Genomic DNA, 12,239 nt, shown 5'->3' with positions numbered 1-12,239 from the left:
GTTAGAATCTTATTTTCTTATTACTTATCTGGAGGTCAGTGTTTGTTTACATGCTAGAGAAGAAGAAAAACATTGTGGAACTTAAACACAGTTTATTCTATAGGTGTGTGTCGGGGTAAGACTTAATTAAGCTTTGCTTGGTATGGTCTGGGTCATGTTTACAACTTGGTATCTTATTGACACAAACAGTACATACTGTCAGCATTATGATCGCTACTTTAACATTAATGCTGGTCAGTTGCTGAGTCTAAACTGGGAACAGAGAAGTATAATGAGCTCCCAACCCATCTTGACTGGGAACTCAATTTTTAATGTTTCTTTGGTGTCCCCATGGCCAAGAGGGGGGTCATTCCATTGACCTTGGGGCTTAGGTTTTATTTTTACTTCTCAGTCCTTTCTCTCTGGCTGCTTTCAAGATAAGTCTGTCTTTAGTTTTGAAGAGTTTAATTAGGATGTGTCTTGGTGTGCATTTCCTTAGGTTTATACTATTTGATATTTACTCAGCTCACTGAATCTATGGCTGTATTAATTTCTCACCACTTTGGCAAGTTTTCAGTCATTATTTCCTTGAGCACTTATTGAGGACCCCTTTCATTCTTCTTTCTTTTTGAAATCTCAAGATAGAAATATTTGCTCTCTTTTTGTCCCATATGTTCCTGTAGTTATGTTCTTTTTTCTTGTCCCAATCTATTTTATTTGTTGTTCAGAAGAGGTAAATTTTATTCACTTTTATTTAAGTTCACTGATTCTGTGTCCTGTACCTCCACTATACTACCAAGCTCATCCAGCAAATCTGTTATTAATTTTTTAAATATTTCTATGAGTGTATTTTGTAGTTATATAATTTCCATTCACTTTTTCTTCATAACTTCTATTTCTATGCTGAAATTCTCTATTTTCCTCATTTTTTCAAGAAAATTATTGATTCCTTCCTAAATCATTTTTTCCAACAACTGCTTTAAATCTTTATCAGAAAATTGAATATCTTATTTGTCTTAGTGTAGACATGATTGTCTTCTTTCATTCAAGATATGTTTTTCTAGTTCTCAGAATAACAACTAATTGTAGACTGCATCATCGACTCTTTGGATGTCATATTATGAGACTCTGGATCATATTCATTCCTCTTGTAGCATGCACTCATCCTGTTGGGGTGTAGCTGAAACTGGCAGGTGAGTGAGTATATTTATCTTCTTGCTGGGCTCCAATGATCCTAGCCTACCAAGAGGGAGTCCTGAGTTACTCTGCCTTCTTCCAGAGGGTGAGGTGGAAGTTCAACTCCACTTCTGCCCTACTGATATATTCCTAGGGAAGGTGGGGTACTGACTTCCATGTCTCCTTGCCTCTGAGTAACTTCTGCTCCCTGTTGGGAGCCACTGCCCTAGGAGACAGAGAGGTGGAGAGCTGGTTCATCTGCTTTGATGTTGCAGGGAAGACTGCCAGCTCAGCTCCTCAGGGCCACCACCAACTGGGGGGCCACAAGAGGGAAGAGTACAGACTAGCCTCACCTCACACCATCTCATTACTTTTTATTTCTGCCAAATGTCAGTGGAGGTTCCGTTCTCCATTGGACTCGGCTGGCACAAGCCTGGCAGGGCAATCAAAGAGAGGGTAAGGGAGGTCAATTCCCTGCTTGTCTCCACTTAAACCTAGGGAAAGGGGGCATGGAATGTTTTTCCATTGGCGAATATCTGGAATTGGGCAGAAAATGCCAAAAGATTGTTGTTCTTTGAAGGCCACCCTTTTTCTTGTTCTTTGACTATGAGGAAGGGGCTTTTCTTAGCAGTGTTTTTTGTGTGTGTCTGTTAGCAGTTCTGAGTTGGTGGGTTCTGCACCATATTGTCCAGGTTATATAGGAACAATAAGGAGACCCAAAGAACCCATTGCAATGTTCCTTCTCAAGTCTCAATGTACTTAGACAGTCAACCTTCCTCATTCTACTTTTCAAAGTCTTTTTGTACTTGTTTCCTGTGCTACCTAAGAGGCAAGACGTGAGAAAACTGGGGCTACTACAGCTTCAAGGGAACTGTAAATCTATGTCTTCAAACATGTATTTTTTTTTTCCTTTTCCTTTTTCTAATTTCAAAAGATTACAGGGTTACAAATGTTTCTGGTTACATGCATCAATTTTTTTATTCTCCAGTCAGAGTTATAAGTATGTCCAACACCCAGAAAAAGTTCATAGTACCCATTTCCATCTTCTCCTCTCCCCTACTCCCTGCTTGATTTGCACTTAGTTTTACTTCCCTCTGTGCATATGTGTGCTCATTGGATAGTTCCAAGTTAATAGTGAATGCATGTGGTGTTTCTTTTTCCATTCTTTAAATACTGCACGTTGGATATTAGTCTCCAGTTCTATTCAAAATGTTGAAAAAGGCATTAATTCATCATTCTTTGTGACTGAGTAGTATGCCATAATATATACATAAACCACATTTTATTAATCCACTCATGAATTGATGGGCACTTGGGTTAATTTTACATCTTTGCCACTGTGAATTGTACTGCAATAAACATTTGAGTGCAGATGTCTTTTTAATAAAATGACTTCTTTTCCTTTGAGTAAATACCCAGTAGTATGACTGCTTGATCACATGATAGGTCTACTTTCAGTTCTGTGAAAAATATCCATATTTTTCCCATAGATGTTGTACTAATCACTGTCCTACCAACAGCGTATGAGTGTTCCTTTTTCTCTGCATCCCTTCCAGCATGTATTATTTTTGGAATTTTTAATAAGAGTCATTCCAACTGGGTAAGGTAATATCTCATGGTGGTTTTAATTTGAATTTCCCTAATAATTAGTACTTTGAATTTCCCTGATAATTAGCATTTCTTCATATATTTATTTATTGGCCATTTGTCTCTGTTCTTTTGGATAGCTTCTGTTCATGTCCTTTCCCACATTTTAATATGGTTTTTGGTTTTTTCCTTGCTGATTTGTTTGATTTATTTTTAGGTAATGGTTATTAGCTCTCTACCAGATATATGGGTTGCAAATATTTTCTCCCATTCTGTAGGTTGTCTATTTGTTCTGTTGATCATTTCCTTAGCTGTGTAAAAGTTCTTAATTTAATCCAGTCCCACTTATTTATGTTTGATGTTACTGTGACTGCCACTGGGGTCTTCTTCATAAATTTTTTGCATAGTCTGCTATCTAAAAGAGTTTGTCAATGTTTGCTTCTAGTGTTCTTATGGTCTCATGCCTCACATTTAAGTTCTTTATCCAACTCCAATTAATTTTTGTAAGTGTTGAAATATATGGAACCTGTTTTATTCTTTGGTATGTGGCTATCCAATTTTTGCAGCACTATCTTGAATAGGCATTCTTTTCTGCACTGCATAGTGTTGTATGTTTTGTCAAAGGTCTGTTAGCTGTATGTGGATGTTTTTATATTTGCTCTTGGTTCTTTGTCACATTTGTTTATCTCTCTTTATCTTTTGACAATATTATGTTGTTTGGGATAATATAGCCTTGTAATATAGTTTGTACTCTAGTAATGTGATGCCACTAGATTTGTTCTTTTTCATTAACATTTCTTTGGCTATTCAGGCTCTTTTCTGGTTCCAAGGGAAACAAAATTATTTTCTCTAGATTTATGGTATATGACACTGGTATTTTCATGGGGATTGCATTGAAAATAACTTTGGGTATTATGGACATATTAACAGTGTTGATTCTACTAATCTATGGATATATTTTTCCTTTGTTTGTATCATTTGTGATTTCTCTCCTTCGTGTTTTGTTGTTTTCTTTGTAGAAATCTTTTACTTCCTCAGTGAAGTACATTCCTAGGTATTTTATTTTCTTTGTGCTATTGTGAATGATACCGAGTCTTGATTTTATTCTCAGCTTGACTGTTATTGGTATATAGGAAGGCTACTGATTTCTGTACATTGATGTTGCAACCTGAGACTTTGCTGGATTTATTTATCAATTCCAGGAGTAGTTTGGTGGATTCTTTTGTTTTTTTCTAGATATAACATCATATCATCAGCAAAAAGTGATAGTTTGACCTGCTCTTTCCCCATTTGGATACCCTTTATTTCTTTCTCTTGCCTGAATGCTCTGGCTAGGACTTCCAGCACTATGTTAAATAGAAGGGATGACAGTGGGCACCATTATCTTTTCCAGTTCTTAGGGGTAATGCTTTCAATGTTTCATTCATTGTCATGTTGGCTGTGAGTTTGTCATATATGGCTTTTATAATCCTGAGATATGTTCCTTCTATGCCTGGTTTGTTGAGTGTTGTTATCATTAAAGGGTGGTAAATTTCATCAAATGCTTTTTCAAGAGACACAGGCTGGCTGAGTGCATGAAAATATACAAGCCAAGTATCTGCTGTCTCTAGGAAACACATCTAACACAAAAGGATTCCTACAGACTCAAGGTGAAGGGATGCAAAGAAATATTTCAAGCAAATGGAAACCTAAAGAAAGCATGTGTACCCATTCTCCTATCAGACAAGATTGACTTTAAATCAACAATAGTAAAGAAGTCAAAGATGTTCATTATATAATATTAAAGGGAGGAATTCACCAAGAAAATTAATACATACAAATCAGAGGCATTCTTACATGCCAATAAGAGTCAAGCAGAAATTCAAACCAAAAACACAATACTTTTTACAATAGCCTCAAAGAAAATCAAATATCTAGGTATATATTTAATGAAAAAGGTGAAAGACATATACAGGGAGAACTATGAAATTCTAAGAGAAGAAATTGTAGAAGATGGAAATAGATGGAAAAATCAACACATATTGTCATCTCATCTTTGACAAAGCAGACAAAAATATACACTGGGGAAAAGAATCCCTTTTCAATAAATGGTACTGGCAAACTGGTTAGCTACATGCAGAAGACTGAAACTGGATCCCCACCTCTCACCTCTTACAAAAACCAATTCACGGTGGATAACAGACTTAAACCTAAAGAATAAAATCTTAAGAATCCTAGAAGAAAATGTAGGGAAGACTCTTTCAGACATCAGCCCAGGCAAAGAATTTATGAAGACCCCCCAAAACAATTACAGCAGCCTCAAAAATAAATAGATGGGATCTGATCAAATTAAAAAGCTTGTGCAAAACCAAGGAAACTATCATTAGAGTGAATGGACAGTGTACAGAATAGGAGAAAATATTTGCTTTCTACACATCTGATAAGAGCAGATAACAAGAATCTATGTAGAATTTTTAAAAAAGCAACAAGAAAAAATCAAACAACCCTATCAGTAAATCGGCAAAGGACATGAACAGAAACTTTTCAAAACAACATAGAATAATGGCCAGCAAACATATAAAACAATGTTCAACATCTCTAATCATTAGAGAAATATAAATCAAAACCACAGTCAGATATCACTTAACCCCAGTGAGAATGGCCTTATCAAAAAATTCTAAAACAAAAAAATGCTAGTGAGGATGTGGAGAGGTAGGATCACTCTTACACTGCTGGTGGGACTGAAAATTGGTACAAACTCTGTAGAAAGTAATTTGGAGATAACTCAAAGAGCGAAAAATAGAAATACCATTTGATCCAGCAACAACACTATTAGGCATCTACTCAAAGGAACAAAAGATATTCTATAATGAAGACATGTGCACCCGAATGTTTATGGGAGCACTATTCACTATTGTGAGGATGTGGAAAGAACCCAAGTGCCCGTCAATCCATTAGTGGATTAATAAAATATGGTATATGTATACAATGGAATACTATTCAGTTAAAAAAAAATGGTGATCTAACAACCCTTATATTTCCCTGGATAGAGCTTGAGTTCATCCTCTGAAGTGAGGTATACCAAGAATTGAAGAATAAGCACCACATGTTCTCCCCATGAAATTGGCACTGACTGATCAACAATAAGGTGCTCACATGCTAGTAATATTCATCGCGGGTGGGTAAACTCACAAGTAATAGACACTGCACATTGCATGGGGGAAGGGCATGCCTCCAATCCTGGCTTGGATGAGGCAAAGTCATAACATGTAACCACAATGTCTGTACCCCAATAATATCCTGAAATTAAAAACAAATCCTCACAACTAATGGGTGTGGAGCGCACTGTATTGGGGATGGGCACACTTGTAGCTTTGGCTTGCGTGAGGCAAAGTCATTATATGTAGCAAAACTTTTGTACCTACATAATATTCTGAAATTTAAGAAAATAATAAAAATAAATAAATAGAAAGTGTTAGCTAGAAAGGAATATGTCTCAGAAACAGGTCTACTAGTGGTAAAGTGCTCTCAAAGATCCCCTCACTTCGCTCACCACAGATTACATATGCCTCAAAACAAATCAAAGATTTTAGGATTAATCAAAATTAAGAGTATATTTCTGATCTTGACATATACCTTAAGCTGTATGTACCTCTGCTACATCCGCTGTAATATAAACATGGAAGCAAAATTTTAAGGAGTCACTCTCTGCATAAATAAGGTTAATACCATACTTATACATCACTAGGATAAGTGCCAAGAAAGTAATGAACAATTTTTTCTTACCTGCTATTGCTAATATTGTTACTACAGCTACTGTTGCTATTCCTAATATTTGGTTTCTAGATTGTGTAACTCTCCAAATATGCAAATACACAAGAGAAAAATTGTTCAGTAGAGTGTGATTACAAACCTTTTAGTAAACGAGGCTCTGATTCAGTTGCTAATCTGGGTTATGACAGTGTTAAGGCAGTGGTGTAGATGTGCTGAATATGAGTTTGTCAAAACCCTGTAACATTCAATCACTTGATTTAGTTGGAAGCATTTAACATTTCAGTGGTGGGGATTCAAATTCAGCAGAGAAAGTTTTCAAGCAAGAACTAAAGTTTCATTCAGCCATCCATTATCATTAATTCTTTCAAATATGCAATTATGCTTGCTATGTTCTACGAATTGTTGTGAATATTAACTGCATGGCAGAAGAAGAAAGGCCTTGAGCATCAATATGAAGTGTACAACATTGTGGAAAAAGGAAACATTGAATTTGTATCTACATATATACTAAGTATGCTGAAGAAAATACATAGGGTTCCATGTAATATTATTCTATGAAATCCTACAAAAATAACAGGCATCACTGGAAAATATTCTTCTACCAAGTTCTCTCTTAAGAGCCCCCTTAATCTCCTTATTCCTAAGAGTGTAGATGAGGGGGTTCAACATGGGGATGACCACCGTGTAGAACACAGACACCACCTTGTTCTCGTCCGTTGAGTAGCTGGACTTGGGCATCACATAAATGAATATAGTGGTCCCATAGAACAGAGTGACCACAGTGAGGTGGGAGGTGCAGGTGGAGAAGGCCTTGTGGCGCCCCTCGGTGGAGTGCATCTTCAGGATGGTGATGAGGATGCAGATGTAGGAGACGGCTATGACAAGCACAGTGACCATAAGGACAAAGCCAGCAGAAAATGAGGAAACAGCTATAGGGACACTGGCATCAGAACAGGAGAGTTCTATTAAAGGAGCAAAATCACAGAAAAAATGATTGACTCGATTTGGTCCACAGAAAAATAAAGAAAAGAAGGAAAAGATAAAGGAGAAAGAGTTAAGGAAACCACCCATATAAGCCACTATGAGTAACTGCACACAGACTTGAGTGGACATTTTGGTCGAATAAAGCAGTGGGTTGCAGATTGCCAGAAAGCGGTCATAAGCCATGACAGCCAGAAGAAAACACTCAACTGCCCCAAAGAAAGCAGTGAAACCAAACTGGATGGCGCATCCAAGGTAGGTAATTGTATTTCTCTCCACCAGGAAGTTTACAAGCATGTTGGGGGTGACAGAAGATGAAAAGACTAAGTCAGCAGAAGCCAAGTGGCTCAGAAAAAAATACATAGGGTGATGGAGCTGGGAGGAGATTCTGATGAGAATGATTGTGCTGAGGTTGCCAGATATGGTCACCAGGTAGATGCACAGGATGATCATGAAGAGGATGATGCAAAGGACTGGATCATCTGTTAAGCCCAATAAGATGAACTCCCTCACAGCAGTGTGGTTCATACCTTCCTGGGAATCCATGAGACCAGGTAGCTGCTCCCTAAAAGCACCTGTGATGGGAAGAGTACATTAAAGCAGTTATAAAACTGTGGACTGTATTTTCATTAATAAATAGATGAAGGTTAATATGAACAAATATATCATTCAAGGAAGGTTTGGACTAAAAATTGTTGTATTGAATTTAGTGTCTCATTGTTATATATTTTTGTGTAATGAGTCATTCCATAGTTTAAAACCTCATTTACCAGAAACACCAAAAAAAAAAAACCCACCAAAAGACCAAAGAGTGGCTTTGAACTAAAGATTTAAAAACATAACAAAAAGGGATCATAAATACAGCAAAAAAGATTAAATATATAAGTGTACAATTATGCAATGGAAATTTGAGTATTAGCTAACATTTACTGAATGCTTACTAAATTACTGGCACAGGGTTAAGAAATATATATATTTTTTTAATTTCCATAAAATAATATTCAGTATTTTTAATTTTCATTTTATATATGAGGATCCTGATTTTGAAAATGTAAAGTAACTTACCTAAGGTTACATAGCCAATTGTGGTATCAGGATATGAACCCCAGGAAGTCTGGTTCCACTCAATTCCTACAGAAACTATTTTATAAAGGAGAGTGAATAATATTTACCATGAATTGGCGGGACACAGTGGATCACCTTGTAATTCTCGCTTTCTGGGAGGCTGAGGCGAGAGGATAGCTGGAAATCAGGAGTTCAACACCAGCGGGAGCACAGTGAGACCTCATCTCTACTGAATAAAAAAGAAAAACAAAAATAACATACACAAAACCACAAAACCCAGCCAAGTGTTGACACATGCCTGTAGTCCCAGCTACCCAGGAGGCTGAGGCAGAAGGATAACTCACAGCCCAGTAGTTAGAGCTTGTGGTGACACAATGACTGCACTCTACCCAGGGACAACAAGTCATACACTGTCTCAACAACAGCAACGACAAAATATTTACCAAGAAAACAGTACACTCAAAAATAAGTGGATAATAGATGAGCATTTCAGTTTTCTGACAAATAATGTATAAAAGGCATGCCTAATTAGTTATGTAGTTTACCATGTCTATCATTTAAACAATACTAGTTTTGAAAAAGAGAGAAGTACAATTTTCTTGAAAGGACAATTAATAAATGGAAAGAAATTTCAAGTGTGTTTATAAATGAAGCCACCTAGTATAAATTTATTAAGTCATTTTAATATTTCCAATTAAAATGTTACATCATGTATTTGATATAACAATCTAATCACTATGCAAATCTTATAATTAATATTGAGAGCACAATTATAGTATATTTTATTCAAACCAATCAAATGCTTTCCTACTGTAACAATGTTTTCCAATTGAAGTATTGCTATTATAGAACGAAATAGTATTTTTTGAAAATAATATACAGGTGAATAAACTTTCAGCCTATAAAGTTTACAGTTTACCCTGGTTCACCAAGATAGTAGCCAGTTTGACTCTCTTCTCCAGGTTTTCTGGCTTTATACTTTTCACATCGTCCAGTGTCCAGTTGTCTGTGATGCTGGAGCATTTAGACCAGTAAACAAAGTAAGTCTTTCCACAACATATTTACTCACAGTGAGTTTGCAAAGCATCTCACAGTTAGTGAAGTTCTTAGCATTGTGGCTGAGTGCCAAGTTTAGGTAGCGCTAAATGAGAATGTGAGTTTCTGTTCTTATGAGTGAATAAATGAAAAATCTTCCTAGGCTGAATTATGCCTGTTTATTCACACTAAAGGGACTGTGAAAACTCAATTTAATTCACCTAAAGTTACTTGCTAGCTGACCGATAGATTACATCTGCCCTGTTCACTATTATGACTTGTGAATACACATACAACTTTAGAGAATAAAGAGTTCTCAAATGGTAAATAAACATCAATACATCAGATTGACTTATAAAAGCAAAATCTTACTTCCTGAAATAAGAATTCACTCATGTTACAGTTATAAATCAAAGTCCTTGCTAATATATAGCAGCCACAGGATATTATTCTTTGCCTTTGGGGATAAATCTCCAAAGCTTTTAGAGATTCAAATATGAATGCAAAAGCACCAGGGATCATTATCACATTCTCTAGTGAATATCGTACAATTCAATCCACACAAACACAACTAATCTTTAAGTGTTGCATCAATCCTCAAGTGATCCATTTGTTTTCATTTTATCTAGGTGTCAGTGCACTTTCATTTTATAATTACTGGGAGTATAATATAATGAATTATCTCATGGCTAACTATGGATTCTAAGTTTACTGTGATATTTCAGGTTAAAGATTACTGAACTGCAAATATAGCGCAGTTGCTTTATCTGCATTGATTCCACACTTGTGCATGTTCTAAGTATTTTGTACTGATAGATACAAAGACACTTCGTTAGGTACTGTTGGAAATACAGAGTGGAAATCCAACATAAAATTAAATTTTAAATAACACAATTATTTAAGTGATCAATGTATTTTTATGACAAAAGATATAAAATAAATAAATACTACTAAAATTGTATAGAAGAGAATAGGAAGATAAAAAAGTTGGACACCTTCTAGATAAGACTTCATCTATCATACCACATGCTTTCAAGACATGGCTACTGGTGAGTGATTTACCTGACTAGAATGGTCGTGATAGAAACAGTGACCTTCAACCTGGAAACTCTAAGTCTCTTGCTAACCCTAATATTAAAGAGTCTTACTTCATACTCCCTCCTGATGCCACCCTTGATGGAAGTGGTTTCCCGCTGCTGATACCAACCAACTTTCATTCAGAGCTTCCTCTTTGCCAACCAAGCACTGAACTTATCATTTTACTATTAATACATTATCTCATTTAATCCTCACAATTATTTGGTGAGCAAATATTCCCATTCTCCCAATTTTATAGAGAATGAGAAGCCCAAGTTTCAATCTACTTGTCCAACTGTACTCAATTCGGAAAATTAAATCTAGGTTTTAAATTCTGGTCAGACTGAAGGTTTGAATGTGTGCTCTGTACTACCAATATCACCAAGATCTAAGTGCCTCAATGATGACCACTGGTTTCCAACTAATTCCTGATTTACAGTTTCTCTCTTCACCCTCAGCACCTTGCCTAATTGCCTATAACTAGCTGGGCCTGCAGTTTGGCCCTGAGGACATGGCCAGAATTCAGGATCCTAATTTCCTCTCATGTGCAGTTAACCATAACTCCCAGATTTCTATGATATGTGTCCATTTTTCCCCATATCTCCAGTGCAATGTCTGTCCTTATTGATTTTCCTATAAGCACAATTGCCGTTTTACAGGGCAGCCAGAATTGCTTGTTTAATTAAAAGAATTTAATTATATCCATTCTAATGCTATCAAATAATTATGTGTACTTAATTCAAATGCCTTACAAAAGAATGCAATGCTCCAGAGCTCATCCACTACAAATCCAGTCTCTCACTCCCTGTAGGTAACCACTTTGATTCTTTAAACTATTTCATGTTTGAGATACTGCAGTATCTAAAAATAAACTGTCTTGCTAATGGAAAATTTAGAATTTCTGTCCGTGTTCGTGCTGTTTTCTCTTTTTCTTTAAGGTGAATATAACTGATGCATGGAGAAAATTAGTAGTTTTTCCATACCTGAAAGGATCTGTACAGATTTTATTTCTGGAATTTATTATTACAAAATAAGACCAATAATATTAAATGGGCTAAATATCAAAAAACAAACAAATTTTAATCAACATTCTATTAAAAAGATAGAATAAAAATAATTATTACTCACTACTAACAGGCCATGGAATGTCATGATACTATGTTTGAAATTTACAGAGCAATTAATAAGTGAAAGTGGAATCTCTCAAGTAAGGTTATTGTAAATAAGTTATTCATTTATTCTTGCAAAATAAAGAATAAATATAAAGCTTACCCAAACAAAAAAGTGTTTTTGTTTTTTGTCTTTGTTTTTGTTTTTTTTTATTTTGGCATATTATGGGGTTACAAATTTTAAGGTTTCAATAAATGCCCTTTCCCTCCTCCCCCCACAAGTCTGAGTTTCCAGCATGACCATCCCCCAGATGGTGCACATCTCACTCATTATGTATGTATATACCCGCCCCCCTCCCCCCTCCCACCTGCCCAATACCCTATTACTGTAGTACCTATGTGTCCACTTAGGTGTTGCTCAGTTAATAACAGTTTGCTGGTGAGTATATATGGTGCTTGTTTTTCCATTCTTGGGAT

The 12,239-nt window shown here is 36.0% G+C and overlaps 2 protein-coding genes across 2 annotated transcripts in view; one reads left to right on the top strand and one right to left on the bottom strand.

The window, feature by feature from the left end:
- Positions 1-12,239, top strand: part of EIF3F (eukaryotic translation initiation factor 3 subunit F) — a 288,155-nt gene that overhangs the window by 33,579 nt on the left and 242,337 nt on the right. The window lies entirely within an intron of this gene.
- LOC105881938 (olfactory receptor 5P76-like) lies at positions 7,048-8,022 on the bottom strand. Its single transcript, XM_012783931.3, has one exon. The coding sequence runs from the start codon at positions 8,020-8,022 to the stop codon at positions 7,048-7,050; it is 975 nt and encodes a 324-aa protein (XP_012639385.2).

This window comes from Microcebus murinus, chromosome 4 (genome assembly GCF_040939455.1).
Source record: "Microcebus murinus isolate Inina chromosome 4, M.murinus_Inina_mat1.0, whole genome shotgun sequence".
NCBI classification, from domain to species: Eukaryota; Metazoa; Chordata; class Mammalia; order Primates; family Cheirogaleidae; genus Microcebus; species Microcebus murinus.
This window is presented reverse-complemented; position numbering and strand designations above follow the sequence as displayed.

Coding starts and splice junctions, on each gene's coding strand:
- LOC105881938 (XM_012783931.3), bottom strand. CDS start 8,022: ATGGATTCCCAGGAAGGTATGAACCACACTGCTGTGAGGGAGTTCATC.